This window comes from Cydia pomonella, chromosome 26 (assembly GCF_033807575.1).
Source record: "Cydia pomonella isolate Wapato2018A chromosome 26, ilCydPomo1, whole genome shotgun sequence".
NCBI classification, from domain to species: domain Eukaryota; kingdom Metazoa; phylum Arthropoda; class Insecta; order Lepidoptera; family Tortricidae; genus Cydia; species Cydia pomonella.
The window spans coordinates 4,072,780-4,098,975 of record NC_084728.1 but is presented as its reverse complement, the minus strand read 5'-3'; the positions used below and the strand labels follow the sequence as shown (position 1 = coordinate 4,098,975).

General features: G+C 39.3%; 2 protein-coding genes across 2 annotated transcripts; one reads left to right on the top strand and one right to left on the bottom strand.

Annotated features, from left to right (window-relative positions):
- Nucleotides 1-1,584: 1,584 nt before the first annotated feature.
- Nucleotides 1,585-7,553, bottom strand: LOC133531966 (cytochrome P450 6B2-like). The gene is made up of 3 exons (XM_061870421.1): nucleotides 5,975-7,553; nucleotides 5,299-5,546; nucleotides 1,585-2,177 (listed from the first exon to the last, which is right to left on the bottom strand). Exons 1-3 carry the CDS (start codon nucleotides 7,084-7,086, stop codon nucleotides 1,987-1,989), a joined length of 1,551 nt encoding a protein of 516 aa, XP_061726405.1. The 5' UTR covers nucleotides 7,087-7,553; the 3' UTR covers nucleotides 1,585-1,986.
- A 4,550-nt stretch (nucleotides 7,554-12,103) lies between these two features.
- Nucleotides 12,104-25,289, top strand: LOC133531971 (uncharacterized). Its single transcript, XM_061870427.1, has 4 exons — nucleotides 12,104-12,881; nucleotides 14,125-14,282; nucleotides 15,203-15,380; nucleotides 23,719-25,289. Exons 1-4 carry the CDS (start codon nucleotides 12,848-12,850, stop codon nucleotides 23,889-23,891), a joined length of 543 nt encoding a protein of 180 aa, XP_061726411.1. The 5' UTR covers nucleotides 12,104-12,847; the 3' UTR covers nucleotides 23,892-25,289.
- Nucleotides 25,290-26,196: the final 907 nt, after the last annotated feature.

The following is a 26,196-nucleotide window of genomic DNA, read 5'->3' as shown; positions in this document are numbered from 1 at the left end:
CAACAAAACGCTTTGTGTCTCTCTATCACTCTTCCATATTAGTGCGACAGTGATAGTTGCGTTTCGATCGCTACGGAGCGCAAGTAATTTGCACGTTGGCTACGCGGCCAGTACAGCGGTGTCACGCACACGAATTCGAGCCAATCGTGCAGTTTAACGCCACAACGCGTTTGCTTGATGAGTTCACATCATGCGCGCGATTGGTCGCAACTATTTGCGTTAGACTGCACGATTGGCTCGAATTCGTGAGTGACACCGCTGAACTAGCACCATTCTTAGTGCCAGTAAGGGCTTGTGCACATATCACGCGAGGTTTTTTTCCGCTACTTTTTGACCCCATCCTCCTCGGTGATATTTGGTGAGGTTCTTGGCTTCCCCCCGGCCCCCACATAACCTCAGGTGTATTTTTTTGATTTTTTTCATTCTATTTAATTTTAAGATAAACAGTTTTGTATATAGTAAATATTGTTTATTTTGTATATAATGTGATGTAAGTATATTTATTACACGTGCTCCAAAATTTCGTAAAATAGACTGGCTATTTTGAAGTGCGAAGTGAATATGTACGTTTAACGAAACTGATAAAAAGTATCTAGTCATGTGGTAGATATTTTTTCTTAGGGTCGGTCACTGTAGAAAAAAGTGATTTGTCGTGATTTATTCGTGATCCCCCTTCCCTAAGGGCCGTCCTTAGATATACATATACATGTATGTCAATGGTAGAAGTACAATTACCGAATGAGGAGCACAGGAGGCACATTTTAACGTACCTACGTTCGCAATTTTGTCGGTTTACTTTATCTAATTTGGTTCACGAGTTGATAGATCATCGAAATCCAAAAATCGGCCGATTTTTGGATTTCGATCGCTCGATTTCGTGTTCTACCTTTAATAATATCTCTACAAGGCATTTAAATTATACTAATTAATAGAATTGAAAACGAATGGTCAATAGGGAGAGTGCATGAACTGTAGGAGGCAGCACAGGAGCCGTCAGATTTTTGGCGCGAGGCGTAAATGTGATGTTTATTGTTCCGATGTAGCTCACAAGATGGCAGCACTTACTATGCACAAGAAAACACGAGACGTGTAAATGTACATGTTTATTGTTCCGATTCAGGCCACAAGATGGCAGACCCTCCAACGCGCACGGCCCCTATACCACTAGTTTCTTAATTTTTATCGCTCCTATTTCAAAATTAGCATTTCGCCGTTTTACATTTGATTGACGAAATCAAGCGTTCGAAATTAAAAAATCGGAAATCAAGCGCTCGAAATTCGAAAATCGGCCCTCAATAGATGTAGGTAAACTTGAAATAAGTACCTAGAGCAAGTTTGTAGAATAAATGTTAGTAGAAAAATTGTTTGATCAATATATTATAGTATTTTTCAAATATCTTGGGTACGGTGACAGCTGTCATCTCCGTACAATTTATAACCTTTAAACGTAAAATTGTATTGAGATGACATCTGTCACCGTACCAAAGCTATTACAGGTATCTCATCTAGTGACTACTTGCTGCATATTTGATGTTATGTATTAAGACGGCATGTATTCCAATCAAATTAATAAAATACATTGCGTATTTTAATAACAATATATTTAATTCTCAGTTGGTTGTCTGGAAGAGATCGCTTTTTAGTGATTAGGCCACCTGTTGTTATTGTTACTTAGTCTTAAACTTGTTTTTCGTTTTCTGTGTATTTTTAGGGTTCCGTACCTAAAAGGAAATAAACGGAACCCTTATAGGATCACTCGTGTGTTTTGCAAAGTATATCGTGTACAGTGGTGGCATCATGGTTCCATTTTTATCACTTGTCACTATGCCCGTCACATTCGCGCTTACATACTTGTTAGAACGTGACAGGTATGGTGACAAATGATAAAGAGCCGACCATCTTAGCCCTACAGGTACCTATATAAGTGTGACAGGGCGGCAGACGTCGAACGTGGTTCATAGTAGGCCCTCAGGGCAGACGTTAAAATTACTCCACATTAACTGCTGCTTGGATCTTTCGAGGCATCAATGAAAGCGGTAATCCGCCTTCAATGTTCTGAACTATGAAAGAGGCAGGATCAACGCGGGGCGCGCGGGTGCGGGCAGATGGCGCCACTGAGCACTGGCGCAGCAGCCCCGCCAGCCCCGCCAGCGACTGCATCAGGCCCAGGCGCTCACCTGGCAGAAAAAAAAACGAATATTGTTTGATTCATAAGCCGCTTATCCTTCAAGATATTCATGTACCTATTATAAACGTTTCCTGAGTGCGAATGAGGCCAGTGCCTTGAGCTGGTACGGATACGGTAGACGACATCTTGGAATATACTACAACACCGGCACTTGACATCATTTCGAGTTTTGTTGCACATTTGATTATGGACGGTAGAGAAAGAACGACCATCTCTTATGGCAGAACTGTTGGAATGGAATTTCCATGTACCAAAAAGTGTCATCAAAAAACCTTAAATAGGTGGCGCTACAATACCTAGAATACTTGAAAAAAAAAACAGCGCAAATGATAGACAGCGCACTTCACTCCGTCAATAACGTCTAGGTTCTTAACTACTCTAGCGCTACTCTGGAGAGTTTTGGAACTATTATTTATAGCTACAGCTGGAGACTTTTGCAAGTTCTACCATAAGAGATTTCACTCCTTTTAACTCCACACTCCATAGCAAAAGCTTTAAATAATAGTTCCTAATCTCTCCGGTGGCGCCAGGTAGGCTCATGGATATTACATGAACCGTAGAGGTATAATAACATAAAGTTGAAATGGGGGAGGGGCAACAAATAACCCAACTAAATTACGTTGGTTGTTTTTGGTATATTGTCAGGAATGTCAAAACGTGTTTTTAATTTTGTCGCATTGCGTATGTTCTGTCCCGTCTATGACATTTCATTTCGATGTATTGTGGCGCCACCTACTTAATATATTCTGATGGACACTTTTCATACATAGAGATTTTGCTAATTTTTCTACACTCCATACTTTTGAATTTATCAGGATTTGGTAATCTTGTACAGTCAATGTTTACAATTTTGCACCTTACTCCTTTGTAATAAGAATGGAGAAAGTTATTTATTTTTTACGTCGACTGCACATTGTAGATATGTGGTTAGAATTTAACTCAATCAGCAGATATGATAAATTTCTATCTGTAGGGCTAAGATGGTCGGCTCTTTATCATTTGTCACCATGCCTGTCACGTTCTAACAACTATGTAAGTGCGAAAGTGACGGGCATAGTGACAAGTGATAAAAATGGAACCATGATGCCGCCGCTGGAAGTGGAAAATAGTTTTAGGCTGGTCAACAGAAAGTAATTAGAGTCAGACTAAACTAAGTTGGCACCGAGTTTGATAGCCCAAATGGTGCACGTGTTATTTTAAACTTCTACGATCATGACGTTAACACTTGCACCGTCTGAGCTATCAAAATCGCTGCCAACATATCTTGGTCTGACTTAAGTACTTATATTGAAACTATTTTTGGTTAGATCTTTTACACACAATTTTCGAAAATATCGTGATATTATGAAGGCATCGGGAGCACGGCCGTGCTATGACATTAGACTTGGTCGTGGGCAACATTTGTAACAGCAGTGCCAAGTTGTAGGGTAACAGCACCAGTGGCCAGCCAGGGACCAGTAGTCAGCCTTTTAAGTCGTTTATTGGTCATAAATATCTGGGATATTCGATTAAACTAATCGCGAGAAGTCAAATAGGAGCTCTGATTCCTTATTCGTTAATACGTAACGCGGCAGGTGCAGTGAGGTATCGAGGAGAGGAAATATACTCGTTCATAAAGGTGATGTTTTTGACGAGAGCTAGAATGTCATGTCCGCCATATTTTTTACCGCACGTGGTGTTCTTTTAACGCGTTTGAAAAAATATGTTTTAATATAAAAAGTTACTATTTTTTGTTAATGATGGGTTTATTGGTTAGTTTATCTATTAAATTGCGTTATATTTAAATAGAAATATCAATATTTAACTTATAAATTGAGGAGGTTGACCACTGGATACCACTTTTTTTACAAAAAATCCAGTGCCCAGCCTCCCGCGGCTGACCTTTGGGTTATTAGTTATTTTTTTTATTTTCGATCCAATACGACCGTTAGGACCGTTACATTTACATTTTCAAATTTAGTTAGGCATGTCTCAGTCAATTTAAAGTAAAACCCAGTAGTCAGCCGCATTTGAAATAACGTTTTAATGCGGCTGACCACTGGGTTTCACGGATCCAGTACTCAGCCATTATCTTCCTTGGTACGTCACTGCCAAATATTATGAACTTCAACTCATTTAAATAAGGTTCAAAAGTGTATACATACTTTTGTTGAGAAATATTCCAATATCTAACGGGCCCCTGCACGGGTTTCACCAGCATTTAAACCGATTTTAAAAATAATGAATTCTATTAAATAAACAGATTCATTAATAAAAAATAAGAAGATAAATACAGTGTTTATTAGTTTGCAAGAATAATTTTAAGCACCTATGGCCTACAAATTTCGTGGCATAAGAATTGTACTTATAAGAGTATAGGTACCTACCTATACTCTAGCTTCGTACCTAGGAATGATAAATATTATAATATCGTTAACTTTAATACAAATAATAGTGTTTTTTATTTCATTGTTATTAATAGTTTATAAAGGCTGAGTACTGGGTACACAAAGGCTGCTTACTGGATTTTAGAGGCTGACTACTGGAGAAAAGTGCCATTTTTTGTTTAATCTTAATTATAGATATTATAAAGAGGATTGTTATTTTTTGACATACTTTGTTTTAAAACTATAATAAACAATTGATCTAACCATGTTATGCGTTTATTTATCCGAATAATCCTGTAGAAACGTCGAGAGTACAAACTTTAAAAATGCGTTATAAGGCTGACTACTGGTGCCTTTACCCTACTGTTTAATCAAGATGATGGCTTTATAAAGTTAGGATTTATATAGATAAAGGGTTAAGAGATCTGATGACTTTTTAGTGTGAAAACTATAGACGCATGTTAGTCTTGGCAACACTTTACATGAAATGTTTTTGGTGGGATATATATTTACCTATATAATTAAACGTGATCGATTTAAATGTTAACTGTATTTAGTTGTAGTATTTTTTTAATACAACACACAAACACAAACAAACAACAATACAAACAAGCATACGGCCTGCCTGATGGTAAGTAGTCTCCGTAGCCTACCTATGTACAGTAGGTACAGAAACCCAATGGTACAAAAAAAAAATAACTATAATCTGTTGTCATAAATAAATAAAAATAGGTAATTTATTACCTATGCAAGCTCGAGGTCCTTCACCGAAAGGCAGGTAAACATGCTTAGGGACGCATGCGTCTTCACAAAACCGCTCCGGTCGGAACTGGTCCGGGGCCTCGAAATACTGCTCGTCGTTGTGCAGACCCTGCGCGGAGACCAGTACGTACACACCGGCATCTATCGTCACGTCAGTACCGGGGAACGTGTATGGTCTTACACACTGACGGATGAGGAAGCCCAAAGATGGAAGCATTCGCATGCCTTCCCTGGAGAAATAAAATAGCATGTATAACATGTAAAGATTTTAGCGATTTTAAAATATGCCTTTCGATTTGATAACGCCTTGTGAAAATATAATTTATTTCAGTCAATCTCCAATTGATTTTATTATGATTTAATATGACGGCGTTGATGTGTGCCATATTGGGATACACTGCTCCAATTGAGGAGGGAATTAAATCTTCTCGGGTCAGAGGTGTAGGATTCTAACAGGCTAGGCTCTAGCCCAGAGGTTCCTAATCTGGGGGTAATTACCCCCGTGGGGGTAAAACTGGTATTTCAAGGGTCAAGTCTAAGGAGTGACAGGACTAAAAAGATAACGCATTGTGATATGCCAACTTGAATAATAAACTATCTTTATCTTGAATTACGATTTAAAGTAATAATTACGGTTATAAAGTGGTATCAAACTTACTTGAAACACATTTCTAGGTACTTCATCTCTTTGACGGCGTCGAAGCAAAGTTTTCCGTCATATCTGGCGAGTACATTGTCGATGTCCTGCTGGCACTTGACTTGCTTGTCAGGGTTCAGCGCCAGCTGGTGCAGCGTGTAGCTGGTCGCCGACGAGGACGTCTCGAACCCCGCCGCGAAGAACACGAACACTTGCGCTGCCATCAGCAACTCGTCCAGCTCCAACTGAGCTTTCTCTGGAGACCCGTCGTGATTTCTGCTTTCCAACGACTCTCCAACAATGGTGCCTTTCTCTTTTAGCTCCAAAAGCAGATCAATAAAGTCATTTCTGCCTGAAGGCTTGTAATTTCTTCTCATCATGATACCTTTCACCAAGGCAAGCGTAGTTTGTTCAATATGTAACGGCAATAGACGAAAATGCTTAAATTTTTCTGGGAATACCCACTTTAGTGCAGAAATGATAGTTTGTTTTTTTGTTGGATTAAAAATGCTTTTGCCTAGTTGGCGGAAAGTCGACGTATCATCGTTGATGGAGTCAGTGTCGATGCCGAAGCCGCAGGCGCCGATGAAGTCGGTGGTGTAGCGCGCCATGAGGTCGCGCACGTCCACCTCCGCGCCGCGCTCCGCGGCGGCGGCGGCCGTGCGCTGCAGCCGCTCAGTCCTCTCCACGATCAGAGGGAACATCGCCTTCAGCTTGCCGGACGTGAAGGCGGGCGTCAACCTCTGCCGCAGCAGCTTCCACAGATCTCCATCCGCGAAAAACAAATTCTTGAGCATCGGTTCTATCACCCTCTTGTTCGGATTAAGAGCTCTCGGATAAAAATGTTGGAAGTCAGTCGCTAAAACTTGTTTGATAAGTTCAGGGTCCCTCACAACGAGGGCATTCATACCACAGATGGAGAATCCAACTAACTGTTCCTTGGGATACTTATGGTACAACTCTGCGACGTACTCTGATAAACAGATTTGTTGCGTGATGACCCGAAATATGGTTCCAAACAAAGGAAAACATTTCTCATGTTTGACTCCTCTTATTGCCCAATAGTTATATTTATGATAATTCATAAATAATAAAATCACAATCACTGCCATAATCGCGACTGATAGAAACATTTTAAAGATAAATTACACACTGAATGTGTGGTTTATCTTGGTGCGTGCGTATGCGTTTCACCGCGCAAAACTGCAAGCCGACTGACCAAGTTTGTGATTAATTTAGCATCTTTGTATTTATCGGATATTCGAGGTTGTTAATAACTTATGCCTGGGCCAAGTTAGCTCAACGCGATACCCTAGAGTGACCTACGATGACCGGAATATCTAGACATTATTGTTTTGTTAACATACCTATACGAAATGTTGTTGTTTGATCGTGTTGTTTGTCTCACTATTAAGTACCTACTGTTTTTCTAACTTTAAAAAGTGAAAACTTCAGTCACAGAGAAAATATAGTAACATAGAATGCTCACTCCATACAACAGTTTTTTTTATCAAAACGCTTATTATTTTCGTATTACATCTAGCATCAAGTAACGGAATTATTAGTACCGCAACTTGACACTAGAACTCTCGAATATCGTGAATCAAAAATTATATTGCTCAACAATTTACAACTAAGTACTTAATATTAAAAGCAGGATTTGAAAATAGAGTTCCGGTTAATCCGGTTATAATATTAACTGAAAATTGTTTAGCATTATACTTTTTGTTCTTCGCAACATCTATGGTAAAGTAGCAGTCCTGATAATTCCGCTGCTCCACGCTAGATGTCGACTACGACAATAATAAGCGTTTTGGTAACAAAAAAGTGAGCACTCTATACTTACTTATTTCTCTACGCTTCAGTCAGTAGATTACCTAATCCCAAGTGCAAAACCGTTCGGCTTAGAATATAATATTTTGACTGACAGGAGTTCAGGGGGCCTAGCATAGAAAAAAAATATCTGGATAACAGAAGCTACGAAAAGTCATATGACTATTTCCATACAAGAATTAAGCATCGATGATTGGCGTTTTTTTTATCAACAACTGTTATTTTGGCTAGGCCCCCTGAGACGACCTTCGTGACAAATTCAGTTGTAGCACTCGTGGACCATTCCGTAGTGCTGTCAGAAAATAAAGAGCCATGATGGTGTCCACACTTCGAAAGAAGGACAAAAACAGAAGATGTAGTTTGTCATTTAAAATATATTCATCATCAAAGTCTCCAAACACAACCAGCATCCAAAAGTCCCAAGCCTAAATTCATCATTCAAATAAAGTCATTCTTAAATGGTTGCTCAATGATTGGTTAAGATCATAAGATAGAAAGTGGTACAAAAGGGAGGTCACGACACTCCTGACCCTCAATGTTGAGGAATCCGACGCAAGGAGGAGGAAATGGTTGCTGGAGGAAGAACTCGGCTTCATGAAGATAGCCGCCTTTATAAAACTTTGTTACCAACTGTTTATTTTTTACAAGCTTTTATTTAACTTGCCCTGTTAGTATGTATGGGACAAATCTTGCAAGTTAAATTTGACTCACTTCCCGGTTTCCGATGAAGCTGAAAATTTGCATACATATGTAAGTCGGGTGGCAATGCAATATTATGGTACCATCAAGCTCATCTGATGATGCAGACATGAGGTAGCCATAGGAACTCTGTGATAAAACAACGCAACCTAATTGTGTTTGGGGTTATTAGATTTGTCTCGATGAGTATTAGTAGCCTGTGGAAAAAAAAGTAGTCAGCGATCAGCTTGTCAGCTTGTACCACAAATTGCCAAAAACTTATTTATTCAGAATTTGTAATAAATAAATAAATGATTGTCTTTTCTTAGAGATAATCGTTCCTACAGTCACATGGACGCACTTAGGTACAGTCTGTATTCTATTCTGGTCTCTGTCCGACCTCGATATAGCAAAAACATATTTTAGTTTTTTTAGAGTGGACAAAAACAGTTAAATTATAATGCAAGGTGGCGGAGAGGACAAAAGGTATATATCGTGGTATTAGGTGTATGGCACATAAAAAACCTTATTTTTAATACCACGACAGTGGGAAACAAGCATACGGCCGCCTGATGGTAAGCAGTCACCGTAGCCTATGGACGGCTGCAACTCCAGAGGTGTTACATGCGCGTTGCCGACCCTTTAAAAATCTGTACACTTCACCATCATCTTTTTTGAAGAACCTCATACTGTTGACCCTCGGGAAAACCTCGGTAGGTAGCTCATTTCACAACCGGAGCGTGCGCGGGAGGAAGTTCCTCTTAAACCGCACAGTGCGTGACCATTTAGGTTCTTGGGTGTAAGGATGAACACCCTGCCGACGGCGAGCGGTGCGGTGATAGAAAGTAGCTGTGGGCATAAGATTCAGATTCAGATTTTTATTCATAAAACATAGTATTTTACACGTCAAAATTAGGTTGGTACTTGGTTGGTACATAAAACAAATTCTTTATACGAAATTAGGCACATAAGTTAAATAACATATCATGCCAAACAATACCATGTCAAACAATTCTTCGGAGCACAGCCCATTGTACAAGCGGTAAATTTAGCGTATTATCATAGCGGCAAATCTAACTAGTAGCTCTGTGAGCTGTAGACCTCGCGAGCATAGCTTATGGCTCCTCTACACGATGGCCCAGCGTAGGCAAGTCCTAGGGGCGCATTTATGCGTTAGAGCAGCGGTTCCTAACTTGGGGGTAATTACCCCCGTAGTGGTAAATCTGGTATTTTACGGAGGTAATAAGCTCAATTAAATATAACAGAAATTAGACCTGTAAGAAAGAATATTGATTCCCTAGTTAGTCATAGGGGTGGCAGAACTGACAAGGTTAGGAACCACTGCGTTAGAGGGAGCAAGTGATATTGCTATCTCATTTCACCGCATAGCTGCGTCCCTTAGATTGGCCTACGCTGGGCCATCGTGTAGAGGAGCCCTTAAAACTGAATAAATGTACCTATGGCTCCGCTGTTTAGAAGAATTTATAAAAACTAAATTGACAAAAAACATAATTATCGAATAGGATGGTCCAACTTTGTATGTAGAAAAAAGTTGAAAGGATTTTATCTTCACATGGCTCCCTTTATAGAACAGTAATCTATGTGCCTTTGAACTCATTTGCGAATGATTAGGTGGTCGCTATGATTTTGTGATTTGCAATATCCTCATACAAATAAAAAAATGCAAAGTTACCTAAAACAAAAAAAAAATAACGATCGCCATCTTTTTAAGCATACTTATAAATAATAAATAAAATGAATAAAGAGCCCTTAAAGACATTTCCAAAGCAGATTTATTGATGGGTCAATTTCTTTTCATACTATTTTGTATAGCAGTATTGTTTCATTCATAGCGACCTCTAAATAATGTTAATTGCTCTTAATTTTTTATAGATACTTTTTCGTATATCAGAATTTAAAAAGCCTGCACGGAAAAGGAATTTTCATTAATTATTAACTAAGAAAACTTTGTAGACACGTAAATTTACTGCCATCTTTGGACATATGATTAAAACTTTTGGAACGTTATGGTGCCATCGCTCGAAACGATGCTGTCAAACATTTGGCCTTTTATCTATTAGATGGCGCCACTTTTAGGTCTTTAACAATTTTAACATATATTAGTAAACGAATAAGGATCAAAAAGATCATCAAGGAAAGGAAAGTCAAATGGCGTTCTACAATTTTTATCATGTGTCGAAAGATATAGCAGCAATTTTACTATAGCAACAAAATTTTGTTTGACAGTCCACCTCCATTTCAAATTCTCTTTGCCAACGCCTACAAAATGGGAAGGAAAGAGAAAATACTCCCTTTCCCGTTTCCAAACGCCCACAGTTAGTCGGTCATCCCCTGAATGGTAAAAGTAGAACCACCTCCATCTTCGTCGGCAGAAGAAGGGCCATCAGAGCTTCACTCTGTAGTGTTTTATCTCTATAGGATTTGGCAATTTAATCCGCTAAAACATCATTTTGCTACATCGAATACCTTGACTAAAATATCAACAGAAGATATGTAATAAATCTTCGGAACATTGTGTTCCTGCAAATTTGTGGTCTGAATTTTTGTAGACAAGATCTTAGCAAGCATCGCTGGCTCTTAGTAATCTATATGCACCAAAATTTTCTAAAAGAATGCCACGAACCGTACCGAAACTTTCTGCGGCGACTGCACGCAGAAAATATGTTAGAAAACCGTTTCCCTCTTTTAGCTATGATATATATTTTTTATTTATTAAAGCAATATAAAAAGCCTTAAAGCATTTACGTTTAAACTTCTATTCCTAATATAATATAAATATTCCAATCTACAACTACGTCTCTATAGCAAAGCCAAAGTTGATAAATTAATCTAAATGCAAAAACTGCTCAGATTTTTTTAAACATGAACCCGTTTTCGCCTGCGCAACTGTCCGTATCCTTGAACTTTAACGGCTGTAAAAAAAGTTCAGACAATAAAACTGAAACGAATACGCTTTGCTCGCGCTTCGTGTTCGCTTGATCAACATTACGAAATTTAAATACAAAATAAAATACAAAATGTTAATATTCAGGGAATAGATCCAGGGTCCTCTTCTCTCTCCCTGTTACAAAGCTTAGTCAGTAAAAAATAGGAAATTAAAGTGCAAAAACAAAAACAAAAAAGACTACATTGTTCGGGATTTGTGCCCGGAACCTCATGATTGTAAAGCTAGTGTATTCCAATTGAGCCACGAATGGATATATGTGACACGGTGAAATTAGGCTACTTATTCTCGAGTAAAACCTAAATATCTAAATACCCCCTAAACCAGCGTTCTAAAATATCTGAATTTGTCGCAAATCACTCTGTAACCATGTCTCACAAGGAGGAAACTCTTATGATATCAATACGGCTATTTTGTTTAGGCGCGACGTACCATGACTCCGCCATTTTGAGAAAATTCCAAAAACTGGATCGACAAAAAAATTCTATTTGGTCATAGAATATGGTCGCAAAATTTCACGCGAATCGGTTGAGAATTGCGACCTGTAGAGGAGAACATCCGGACATACGAAAGCAGATTGCGCGAGTCAAAACGTAGACCTACGCTACGCTTCGGTCAAATATTCATATTAGGTACAGACAAAATACTGGTCAAGAGTGCATGCTTAGTGTAGGGTTCCATAGGATCCGTAGGTACTAATAATTTTTATACGTGCCTACATGTGTGTCCCAGTGTTTGGGTGTGGTTTGGGTAAAACGTACCTGTAAAAAGTACCTAAAGAAAACATATTTATAGCAATGTGTCATGGCAATCTCGCTGGTCCAGCGCTGGGCCATCGTATAGAGGAGCCATAACCATCGCATACCCATTTCCTGGTCGAGCGCTGGCCACCGTGTAGAGGTGCCATTACTCACCGGCAGGAACACAACACTATGAGTAGAGTCTATTGTTATTTGGCTGCGGTTTTCTATAAGGTGGAGGTATTTCCCCAGTGGGCTCTGCTCTAGACAGCATAACATAATAGGTGTAACAAAATTAAGGGGTGACCCATCGAAAAACTTAGGGCCTCCGCTAGCTGGCGCGGGTGCACGGAGCGGACGAGCGGGTTAACGAAAAATAGTATGAGCGACGCTAACTGAAGCGGACGCGTGCGGCGGATTTCACCTGCAAATAGCACCCGCGTGCGTGCGCACGCGGCGGGCGTCCGCGTCAGCTAGCGTAGGCTTTAAAGGAAACAATTTTTGGACCACCCATGTCACCCCCAATCTTATCACTGCACAGTTGCAAGTAGCTTATATAGACTCAACTATCAAATAAATGGTAGATTTAAAAAAAACAAACAATTTCACACCTCGATGCTTTTGATTATCGACATTAATATTAATATAGTAATTATTTACCTACAATGATCAAGAACTATGTTGCGAGCTGTCGTTATTTGCAATTTATTTGGTAAGTGATAATCGTTTTGTTGATAACAGTTTTAGTATCTATTAAAGCAGCACGTGTATTTGCACTTTTGTAGTGAAATCGGTCCTTTTTAGTCCATATCTGTCTATATATCTGTCTGTCCGCGGCTTTGCTCCTAGAGAATTAATCGACATTCATGCCAATATCATTTCTTCCTATTCGCAATTCTACACAGTCTAAATTCCTCACAGTAAGTATTAAGATTGTGCGAGATTGCGAACAGGGAGAATCGCTAATGTGCACAAATAATGACTGTGCACAGTAGCGACTGTGGTGAAATGCCGTTGTGTAGAATTCAGATTGTGCAGAATTGCGAAAAGGCTGAATCGCTAATGTGCACAAATAATGACTGTGCACAGTAGCGAGTGTAGCGACTGTGGTGAAATGCCGTTGTGTAGAATTCAGATTGTGCAGAATTGCGAAAAGGCTGAATCGCTACTGTACACAAATAATGACTGTGCACAATAGCGAATGTGGTTAAATACTTACTGTGAGGAATTTAGACTGTGTAGAATTGCGAATAGGAAGAAATGATATTGGCATGAATGTCGATTAATTCCCTCCTAGATCGTTAATGAGAGAAAGCTGAAATTTTTGCCTAAACCCACACGTATGGGTTTGATGAAAAATTTTTTTTTTTATAAGTTCAAACCAATTTTCGGTGGAAGTTTGCATGGTAATATATATCATATATTTTTTTAGGTTTATCATTCTCTTATTTTAGAAGTTAAAGGGGGGGGGGGGGGGGGGGGGGGGGACACATTTTACCACTTTAGAAGTATCTCTCGCGCAAACTATTCAGTTTAGAAAAAAATGATATTAGAAACCTAAATATCATTTTTGAAGACCTATTCATAGATACCCCACACGTGTGGGTTTGATAAGAATTTTTTTTTAGTTTCAGTTCTAAGTATGGGAACCCCAAAAATTTATTGTTTTTTTTTTCTATTTTTGTGTGAAAATCTTAATGCAGTTCATAGCACCAAGTTTGAACAGTATAGTTCTTATAGTTACGGAAAAAAGTGGCTGTGACATAAACGGACAGACAGACGGACATGACGAATCTATAAGGGTTCCGTTTTTTGCCATTTGGCTACGGAACCCTAAAAACAGGCAATATTTACAAAAGCATAAAATAATATAATATAATATAGGTAATACAAATTTTAGTAGATCGCTGTATATTGCTTAATGAATAATGAGTAAAACATACTTATTATTACAGCGGTAAGCTGTTCTATCACCACCCATGACATGATGTTAAACTTCGTCCGAGACACGCTGATACAAATGGAGCGTGAATTGAACAAGACGGACGCAATACGCCAAAACTCGCAGCACACCCCAGGATATGAAGTTGGACTTGTCTTGAGGACTATGGAGGTATAGTGAGCTAGTACTCCGATAGATACATGAGGAAGGGCTAAATAGGAATGATTCATATGTAAGCACCTATTCCGATCTGCGCCGAGCGGGGCCAAATTGGGAATACAGCAGTGAACTCTGTAAGCTTTGAGCGCAAGTCACGGACCAAAATTACGAGCCAAGATTTGAACCCGCGAGCCCCACAGTAAGCTCAATATGACTTGTGTTGTGGGTATTTAGACAACGATATATATATCATTTAAATACTTAAATACATAGAAAACACCCATAACTCGGGAACAAATATCAGAGCTCATCACACAAATAAATGCCCTTACCAGGATTTGATCTGAACCCGGGACTATTGGCTTCATAGGCAGGGTTACTCACTACCCACTAAGCCAGAGAGCCCAGAGAGGTCGTCAACAATACATCTAACAATCAATATTCATATTCCTTTATTGATAAAATTACAAATTTTACATGTCAAAAGGGTAATGGTAATATGTATATATAATTAGGGCGATGTCAATTTAAGTACAATTAAGATAATAAGAGATCTTCAGAGAAAAAAATCAATAAGAGGCAAATAACAGGCTGGCTTATCGCTAAAAAGCGATTTAGGTTTAGGTTTAGAGATTCTTTATTTACTCATATGAACAATACAGTTCACTAAAAATGAGCTTAAATATTCGATTTTCTTAAAAATAAACATAAATAGCATGATCGCTAGAGGTTTATATTACATTATTATGTATGTGTATTTTTAATTTGGTTTTAAATGCCGTAAGGGACTCACAATCCTTCACATTATTCGATAGTTCATTATACATCCGGGCTCCCTCGTACATTACGCTACCCATGCGCTATTTCTTCCAGAAAACCTTTAGGTACATACAACATTTGACGATACTTAATTATTATCACATTGTACTTAGGAGTGCTACAGACGAATGGTGGACATCTACAATTCCACGTTAACCACCGATCTGTACAATCTGGAAGCGCACACTACCGACCACATCATGTTCCTGAAATACGTGGAGAACTACTACTGGATCGTCAACCATCTTGAACACATTCTGCACGAGATTGAGAAGAAGTATAAGCTTAAACGTAAGTGCTGTTATTACTTGGGTGAAAATTCTTTTCGGTGTCTTATTTTTATCCCCAAAAAATGTGACGGAGTGGAGGTTTTTGTATGAGATTAAATTTTGTTTAATAATCATGTAAAATATAATTTCAAGCTAGAAAGACATACAATAGCACTTGAATTATTTTATATATTTGATATAAGACAGAAGATATCGACGCTGGAAAGGAGAAATGAGATAAGCGACACGCAGCTAACTTTACAGGGGAGACAAAAAACTGCAATACAAACGTGACAGAGTGGTCAGAAACAAGACAACGAACAGAATGTTGACACACTTACTCGGTCCTATTCTATGGAGGGTAGAGCAAGGAACAAAATCTCCATATACCAAAAAGTGTCCGACAAAATACCATAAATAAGGTCCGACCGAGATCTCGGTCTCGGTCTCGGTCTCGGCATTCTCGGCCAAAAATCGGGCCGAGATCTCGGTCTCGGCTCTCGGCCAAAATGGGCCGAGATTCTTGCCGAGACCGAGAATGAGCAATGAGTTATCATTGGTGAATTTGAATTTTCCGCGCACGATCCCCGGGGTCTAAGCCACTCGTTGGTTGTATCGCCCGGTTGGTGTGACGTTTTTTGTGATTTAAATTGGTTAATAGCCACATTTTAAGCCAATTACTTATCAAATACTAAGTGTTGGGATCGGATAGGCGCGGTTGCAAGTAATGACTTGTTCATTTGTTTTTTTTCGTTTTGTGGTAGTTGTTATTGATGAATAAATGGGTGTATATTGTTATCGGGATGTAACTTAGATTAACTTGTTGTGAGTGAAAGATGACACTGGATATTTTGATACTAAATATATTTGTGTCAAAGGGAAAAAGCAAAGCAGTAGGTAAGTACAAAACGACACCTGTGGCGGATATTTTGGGTTACAATATAGAACTCTTTATTTTAATTATTGTTATTTTACCTCTTTTTGTGCACATCCGTACTGAAAAACCGGCCAAGTGCGCGTCGGACCACGCATAATGGAAGGTTCCGTACCTTCATATAATACAAAAAAGCCGTACAAGCAAAAGAGGGTATGTTAGTGGCACTTTTGTCGTTTTAATAAGAAGATCAGTTTTTTTTATAACTCTTCCATGTTCAAAATAATTTTCCTGAAAAATTATTTGCTTATTTAGAATTTTTTTAATGGTTTTGCTCTCCCGGTTCAAAAGTTAGAGGGGATCACACAATTTTTTTTAAATCGATTATTGTCAAAAGTATTTATTTAATAAAAAAAAACGTTTTAGCAACCTTTCTGTATTTTTAAAGACCTATCTAATGATGAGCCACATGATTTTTTTTACTTTTTGTTACATTTATACGGAGTATATATTTGAAAATATATTTTACATTATTTTTTTCGAAACTAAGAAGCGACTTACATAATACATCTACACCTACGTTCCAACTTTGGTTATAAAATATACCGTATAGTTTTGAGTAAAATGGCTGTGACATACGCACAGACCGACAGACATAGGACATGACGTAACTACAAGGGTTCGATTTTTGCCATTATGGCTACAGAACCCTAAAAATACTGTTTAATAGCGCTAGGAATTGATTATGATAACTATTTTCTGATAAATCGTCGAATTTCGATTATAAAAACAATTGTAGTGCAAAATTCGTATTTTTTCTCCATTTTATAAATTCTCGGTCTCGGTCTCGGTCTCGGCCGAGAATCCCATTGAATCTCGGTCTCGGTCTCGGTCTCGGCCGAGACAAAAAAAGCGTTCTCGGTCGGACCTTAACCATAAATAGGTGGCGCTACAAATACCTAGAATACATAAGAAAAAAAATCTAATTATAGACAGCGCACTTCACTACGTCAATAACGCCTCGGTTCTTAGCTACCTACTCTAGCGCTACTCTGGAGAGATTTCGAACTATTATTTATAACTGACAGTTGGACAGTTTTGCAGTTTGCCTAAGGAGTTTCTGTTCCTTGCCTCTACCTTATGGATAGCTATGGATTAGCTAGCAGTGTCAAAAATCAAGTGACATTTCTTCAATCAAAAACATCACTTTTGTCACTGACATATCCAATCCATATTGTATTATGAAGTGTGGAATTAAGAGCCCTTAATCCTTGGAGCGTTCTCCGATTTCACGAAATAACGCTCGATAGATGGCGTTGGCGCTCGGTACGCGAGCGCCGGCAACGCGACGCGCGTTTCAATGCAGACTAGAATAATCTTGATAGTTTTCAATATAATTTCAAGCAACATTAATTTTAGTGTCATATGATATCATATGGGCACTCTTTATTTTATTGTATATGCACAGTTGTTTTTTTTTTTTATGTACACTACTACTAAGTGTACAGACTACAGAGTGTACTATAACCCTTGCTCTTTATTCTGTCTCTTTCACACCAATGGAAAATGAAGAAGTTACTAAATGACTGCAGGTATAAATAAAGTATATTAGTGCGATAGAGAGACAGATAGTGTTTCGTTGTTGTATCGTAAACGATTGGCATGTTGGCCACACACTTGCTTAGTGCCTAGCCAAAATACCAATCGTTTGCGTATATTAGTGCGATAGAGAGAGAGTAGTGTTTCGTTGTCGTATCGTAAACGATTGGCATGTTGGCTACCCAACCATGATACCTAGCCAAGAAGCCAATCGATTGCGCATATTAGTGCGATAGAGAGACAGATAGTGTTTCCTTGTCGTATCATAAACGTTTGGCATGTTGGCTACGCACCCATGCTGCCCAGCCAAGATGCCAATCGTTTGTGCATATTAGTACGAGAGAGAGACAGATAGTGTTTCGTTGTCGTATCCATTGGCATGGTGGCTACGCACCCATGCTGCGTAGTCAAGATGCCAATCGTTTGCGCACATTAGTGCTATAGAGTTTCAGTGTTATTTGAAATCACGTTAGGGTTTGTATTATTATTTTTGACCCGAATGAAGTCCATCCAGGTTCTTATGATTGAGTCAGGAGTTGATCACCAGAACTCCTAATCTACTCATTATAATTCCATCGTGCTTGGGCTCAAAAGATTTGCCCTGACGAACACCATCGATCTAGATGAGGTCCAGGGTCTCATGACGGAGTCAGGAGTTGGTCACCAGAACTCCCCAGAACTCCTAATCTACTCATCATAAGTCCATCGAGTTTGGGCTCAATAGATTTACCCTGATGAGCACCATCAATCTAGATGAAGTCCAGGGTCTCATGATGGAGTCAGGAGTAGGTCACTAGAACTCCTAATCTACTCATTATAATTCCATCGTATTCGAGCTCAATAGATTTGCCCTGACGATTACCATCGATCTAAATGAAGTCCAGGGTCTCATGATGGAGTCAGGAGTTGGTCACCAGAACTCCTAATCTACTCATTATAATTCCATCGTGTTTGGGCTCAAAAGATTTGCCCTGACGAGTACCATCAATCTAGATGATGTTCAGGGTCTCATGATGGAGTCAGGAGTTGGTCACTAGAACTCCTAATCTACTCATTATAATTCCATCGTGTTTGGGCTCAAAAGATTTGCCCTGACGAGTACCTGATGGAGTTATGATGAATAGACTAGGAGTTCTGGTGATCAACTCCTGAGTCCATCATGAGACCCTGGACCTGATCTAGATTGATGGTGCTCGTCAGGGCAACTCTATTGAGCCCATACACGATGGAGTTATGATGAGTAGATTAGGAGTTCTGGTGACCAACTCCTGACTCCATCATGAGACCCTGGACCTCATCTAGATCGATGGTGCTCGTCAGGGCAAATCATTTGAGCCCAAACACGTTGGAATTATAATGAGTAGATTAGGAGTTCTAGTGACCAACTCCTGACTCCATCATGAGACCCTGGACTTTATCTAGATTGATGATGCTCGTCAGGGCAAATCTATTGAGCCCAAACACGATGAGGTTATGATGAGTAGTTTAGGAGTTCTGGTGACCAACTCCTGACTCCATCATGAGACCCTGGACTTTATCTAGATTGATGATGCTCGTCAGGGCAAATCTATTGAGCCCGAACACGATGAGGTTATGATGAGTAGATTAGGAGTTCTGGTGACCAACTCCTGACTCCATCATGAGACCCTGGGCCTCATCTAGATCGATGGTGTTCATCAGGGCAAATCTATTGAGCCCAAACACGATGGAGTTATGATGAGTAGATTAGGAGTTCTGGTAACCAGCTCCTGACTCCATCATGAGACCCTGGACCTCATCTAGATTGATGGTGCTCGTCAGGGCAACTCTATTGAACCCAAACACGATGGAGTTATGATGAGTAGATTAGGAGTTCTGGTGACCAGCTCCTGACTCCATCATGAGACCCTGGACCTCATCTAGATTGAAGGTGCTCGTCAGGGCAACTCTATTGAGCCCAAACACGATGGAGTTATGATGAGTAGAGTAGGAGTTCTGGTGACCAACTCCTGACTCCATCATGAGACCCTGGACCTCATCTAGATCGATGGTGCTCATCAGGGCTAATCTTTTGAGCCCAAACACGTTGGAATTATAATGAGTAGATTAGGAGTTCTAGTGACCAACTCCTGACTCCATCATGAGACCCTGGACTTTATCTAGATTGATGATGCTCGTCAGGGCAAATCTATTGAGCCCGAACACGATGAGGTTATGATGAGTAGTTTAGGAGTTCTGGTGACCAACTCCTGACTCCGTCATGAGACCCTGGGCCTCATCTAGATCGATGGTGTTCATCAGGGCAAATCTATTGAGCCCAAACACGATGGAGTTATGATGAGTAGATTAGGAGTTCTGGTGACCAGCTCCTGACTCCATCATGAGACCCTGGACCTCATCTAGATTGATGGTGCTCGTCAGGGCAACTCTATTGAACCCAAACACGATGGAGTTATGATGAGTAGATTAGGAGTTCTGGTGACCAGCTCCTGACTCCATCATGAGACCCTGGACCTCATCTAGATTGAAGGTGCTCATCAGGGCAACTCTGTTGAGCCCAAACACGATGGAATTATAATGAGTAGATTAGGAGTTCTAGTGACCAACTCCTGACTCCATCATGAGACCCTGGACCTCATCTAGATCGATGGTGTTCGTCAGGGCAAATCTTTTGAGCCCAAACACGATGGGATTATAATTAGTAGATTAGGAGTTCTGGTGACCAACTCCTAACTCCATCATGAGAACTTGGACTTCATCCGGGTCAAAAATAATAATGCAAACCCTAACGTAATTTCAAGTGAAAATGCGTTTTTCAGAAAATCGCAGCCAAATAACACTAGACCTTACTCATAGTGTTGTGTTCCTGCCGGTGAGTAAGGTTGCCAGAGCTCAACGAGGGGCGGGAGGGGGTTAGGGTCGGCAACGCGCATGTAACTCCTCTGGAGTTGCAGGCGTACATATGCGGGCCGTATGCTTGTTTGCCACCGAATAAGTATTAAAAAAAAAATAACACTGAAAATCCATCAATAAGCGAGTCTGTTAGGCATACTGTAAAAAATGAACTTTTATTAAGATTTTCTAATCGCAGTATATAGCACTTCTCGGAACTCCGTAGCTGATTACGATCGCAACGAATGCCTGACAATCGAGCACAGGTCCGTCCTCTAAGCGCGCTCCGCGCGGACTGAGAGCGGGGCGTCGCTGCTGCGTGATTTATACGTGTTTTAAAAAAATATAAATTTACGGCAATGTAGGTCCCATAGTTACGATTTTTTTTTATAGGTTAACATAAAGTTACAGTTTGCTATAATATTATTTTTAAAGCAAAATATGCGTACAATTTGCGGAAATAAAATATAATAAAACCCTGTTTTCGCCAAAAAAATGAAGAAAACTCGGAAGGTATTTTATCAGTTTTTTCAAATGAATCTTCGATTGTTAATCATTCCAGCCCCTCGTACGAGATATGTTGAATCAAATTGTAGTCATTCATGTACCAAATGATTCTTGTTTATAGCAAAATTGAGAACCGAAACGCCACATCTCACTGCAAAATTTGGAAAAGACTCCCAAAAAACCTCATTAAAAAAGAGGTTTAAAAGAGAAAATGAAAATTTGAACTGTTGGAGCCCCTAGTTTAGGAAACGATTATTTAAGTACGTTATCAGTTTTTGAATAAATACTAATAGTTACGTCGTAATCTTGAATGAAAAAGGAAGCATTTTACAAAATACGCTCGTCTGTAGGAATAAGGACTCTTATGGCAGAACTATTGCAAAAATGACCAGCTTTCAGGTTTAAATAATATTTCCTAATTTCTCCGGTGGCGCTAGGTAGGCTCATGGATTACATGAACCATAGAGGTATAATAATATAGAGATGAAATGGGGGAGGGGCAACAAATAACCCGACCAAATTACGTAGGTTGTTTTGGGTAGGTTTCAGGAATGTTAAAATGTGTTTTTAATTTTGTCGCATTGCGTATGTTCTGTCCCTCACGGGCGCACGCGTATACCACATCTATATAAATACTAGGTCTATGACATTTTATTTCGGTGTATTGTGGCGCCGCCTATTTAATGTTTTTGATAGACACTTTTCATACATAGAGATGTTCCTCCTTTTATTCCACACTCCATATATTGTATCTTCAGGAAATTTTCCGACCGACAGCCGACTGTCAATCACAGAGTGATTAGAGCGTTTTCACATTATCCGATATCAGATCGGAATCAACATTCGCTTCCGCAGTATCACAGTATTCCCCATGCAGTATCCGGACACCCGATGATGTCGGTCCGACAGCTGACGGGGGTATAATCGGAAGTGCCTCTTCGATAGCGGATATTGAGTAGTGCCTATAAGAAAAACAGCTGCTAAAGAGTACCCTGTGGCATCAAGTCCGCCTTTTTTGCGTTAAGATTTCTTTTATTAATATAAAGATTTCTTATATGAATAAATAAAACGTCTTAGATAGTATTTATTGACAATAACAAAATACATAATGGATATATGCAGATGATTACTATAACTAGCTTATATCTAAAATAGGCCCTTGAGGCATTGTACCAAGGATGCTGGCGGCATTTCCTCGTTGTATCGCAAATAAATAAATAAATAAATATAGAATACCATATATTTTATAAATGTTAATTCTATCCGATATCCGGATAATGTCAACAGGCTCTTATTAAAGAGCAGTGGGTTCAAACAGCACTCTTTTAAATCACAAATGCGGTTTCAAAAAATATGAGTAGCAATCTTGAAGGCTTTCTAGTACGAGTAACTTAATTGAGTCTAAACCTTTTCAACAACTTTCGCTTGGCTTGGCGTACGCACAGATTATGTTCAGAGATGGCTGACCATCTAACTAAGGCGAGTTTTACTGCCATGAGTCGATCGCTTAATTCTGTCCACATTGATTATTCCCTGTTTAACGTTGTCGTCCAGTAGGGCTAAGATGGTTCTTTAACATTTATCATTATGCCCGACGTTCTAACCAGTATGCAGGCGCGGATACAAGGGGGGGGCCATAGGGGCAATGGCCCCCCCCTAAAACCCTGGCTCTCACATTACTAAATTGAGTAACATTTTTTTTTACCTTATTTTCTGTGCAAAAATATATGATTTTCTCAAAATGGCCCCCCCCCTAAGCCAAATCTTGTATCCGCGCCTGCCAGTATGTAAGCGCGAAAGTGACGGGCATAGTGACAAGTGATAAAAATTGAACCATGCTGCCACCGCTGAACGTTGCGTGAATTTTTAATGTAATTAAGTTAGAATCCCAATCCGATATCTCTGGATTTAGAGCCTTGCCATCTTGTCACCTGGATACAGCATGCGTTTCTTTGTCTTCTATCTAAAACTTTAGCCAACTTATGACTTCTTCTCGTTAGAGAGCCTAGGTTCCACGTGCCAAAGCTCAACATAGTTTTAGATCAGTGTCTTGGTGTACTAATCTTATTGTTATTATGTTCGTTGCTTCCGAGGAACGCCCTAGTCATGGTCTTCATTTTTATGCACATTCGTATCGGCTCCAATATGACTTGCGTCGCTTGCGGGGTACGCCCTAGTAGTTGTACCCTTCTTTGTACATTTGTACTGCACGATAGGAGCAGCAGCGGGGTAAGACCAAAATTTCATGTGGGCAAGATATATTTAGCGAGGCCCTCTGGTGACGCAAGAAATAACGACTTTTACGATGTGTCCGAGATATGTACTTTTTTTTTTGAGGCGCAAGGCCCCTCGGAACGCGAGGCCCTTCGGACCGCGAGGCCGTGGGCGGTGTCCCATCCCGTCTGGATAGGAGAAATGGGTTTTACGGCCGGTTACCACCTTTACATACTCAAAGCCATATCAGTCCTCCTGCAGCATTAAGAGATTTCTAAAAACAACATTATTCCAGAGGCGGGAATGTTCCAGACCTACCAGGACTTTACGACCCGCCCGCAGCCGACCACCAAGAAGCCCCGCTTCCACTCCAAGGCCGTGGTGTCCATGACCACCACCACCAAGAGACCCAAGCAGACCTGGTGGCCACTGGACTATGGCTGGGACCAGATGGACGAGTGGCGATGATTCATTTCTCTATTATATTCATTATTCGATTAAATTTAGAGTTTAAATTTTTAGACATTACCTTGTATTTTATTGATTCCTTTTAATTCAATTTTTATGTATGTTTAAGATAAGATTTTAGTTATTGACGATGCCAAAGAAATCCAACAGATCCTACTTGAATAAATTGATTATTATCTTTATCTAATACTTATATATTATTAGAAAAATTTGGCCTAACTGGATCACAAACGCTCACTTATGGAGAATTAACCGGACAAGCACCCGTACATAAGGAGATCCAAACGCGCAAATGGCATTGGATAGGGCATATCCTCAGGAAGCCTGACACCCACCTATCCAAGGTGGCCCTGACCTGGAAGATGCCCGGAAAACGGAAACATGGTCGCCCTAAATTTACTTGGCGCCGTTCCGTGGAGCAAGAGTTGGGTGTATTGGGGATGGGGTGGGAGGAGGTTACCCAAGCTGCCCAGGACCGGAGTCAGTGGAAGAAAATGGTTCGAGCCCTACACCCCAGCAGGGGTGATTTTTCTCACTTGATGGTCTCATCGGAAGATCAGCGCTGGAAGCCACCAGCAACATGCTGAGATGAGGCCATTTCGTGGCACTTTATACTTTCTTTGTTTTTGTTATATCATATCATATCATATCATATCATATCATATCATATCATATCATATCATTTATTCCATTGAATCATGTTCATTTGTACATTTTGGTGATATCATGTAATTTTATGTGTCTTGTTTGTGTTTACGAATAAAAATGATTCTATTCTATATAAAGCAGTTACATATGTCATTATATCAATCCAATCATACCCCTGCCTAATCATAACCAATCCAAAACAATCAAACAACCATAACTAATCATAATCATATCCAATAATCCCGCCTACGAAGCTGATGGTCCCGGGTTCAAATCCTGGTAAGGGCATGTATTTGTGTGATGAGCATGGATATTTGTTCCTGAGTCATGGGTGTTTTCTATGTATTTAAGTATTTATAAATATTTATATATTATATATATCGTTGTCTAAGTACCCTCAACACAAGCCTTATTGAGCTTAATGTGGGACTTAGGCAATTTGTGTAATAATGTCCTATAATATTTATTTATTTAATCATTATTACGAGTAGGTACCTAATTAGAGCCATCAGATGGCTAACTGCCCTTAATCTATTATTATAGCTGTTTGTATTCTGTTTTTAAAAAATATTAAAAATTACGCCATACGATTAAATAAATAAACCTAATTAATATAAAATAATTGTATATCGTAATAATAAAATGAATGAATGCTTCGGCTCCGCGCACGCCTCCCAAAGGTCCGGAACACCATTGTTCCGTGATGGGAAAGACATACAAATGAATAAATTTTGTAATATATTTAATGTTGTACTTAGATGTGATGGCGCATTTACATTCGCGAGATGTAAACGGTGGGCTTGTGACCCGGCTCGCGTCCGGAGTCAAAATACATCTTAGGAACACAAATATTAATTCTGCCTAATGAAATATTTTGTTCAGAGAACCCCGTATTTGACCTTTTTGTTACGTGCAAACACAAAAGCACGTAACTTCATATGTGACCTTGCCCTTGTATTATTATCAATTATCATTGTTTATACATACTTATATTATAATCGCTGTCAAATGTCAATTATTATTAACTTTGTAGTGCAACATACCTGGTCGTTTATTAGTGTAGGTTTTAAGGTTCTGACGGAAGATCAGCGCTGTGGTCTCCGCAGCATTTATGCTGAGTCAGCGCCTATTCTTTACCACAACACATGACCCTCTACTAATATCTCTATTAATCTAAAAATAAGACACGTAATACATTTGATTGTTGACGTAATTATTGATATTAGTGTCAAACTGTATGTTACTTTTCTTTGTCTCTTGTCAATTTTCTTTCTCTCTTGTTATTTGTTTGTGTCACAAAGCATGTAAGTTGTGGTTGAATAAAGATTTTATCTATTTATCTATCTATCTATCTACCTAGTAGGTGCCGTTGACCAACAAACAGATTTAGTTCGAAAAAACAATTTTTTTATAATATTATTTGACATAGGTATTAACACTATCCCACCAACATTTAATTTAATACCTATGTTAAATTGTGGAAAGGACCTAGGATGGGTTCCACGAAAATAATTTTAATCGTACAGAATCGCAAGCAGAAGCTGATAATTAAATTATTATTTTCTCATATTTGGGCCAGTAGGGAAATTATAGAATAGAATAGAATAAGAATAGAATAATTATTATTCGTAAACACAAACAAGACACATTAAATTAC

Bases quoted from the DNA above. Each gene is read 5' to 3' on its own strand.
- LOC133531966 (XM_061870421.1), bottom strand. From the start codon at position 7,086: ATGTTTCTATCAGTCGCGATTATGGCAGTGATTGTGATTTTATTATTT. The intron at 5,547-5,974 runs GTAAGTTTGATA...TTATTTCTCCAG, and splicing joins TACCTAGAAATGTGTTTCAA to GGAAGGCATGCGAATGCTTC. The intron at 2,178-5,298 runs GTAATAAATTAC...TTTTTCTGCCAG, and splicing joins AGGACCTCGAGCTTGCATAG to GTGAGCGCCTGGGCCTGATG.
- LOC133531971 (XM_061870427.1), top strand. From the start codon at position 12,848: ATGTTGCGAGCTGTCGTTATTTGCAATTTATTTG. The intron at 12,882-14,124 runs GTAAGTGATAAT...TTATTATTACAG, and splicing joins CGTTATTTGCAATTTATTTG to CGGTAAGCTGTTCTATCACC. The intron at 15,381-23,718 runs GTAAGTGCTGTT...ACATTATTCCAG, and splicing joins GAAGAAGTATAAGCTTAAAC to AGGCGGGAATGTTCCAGACC.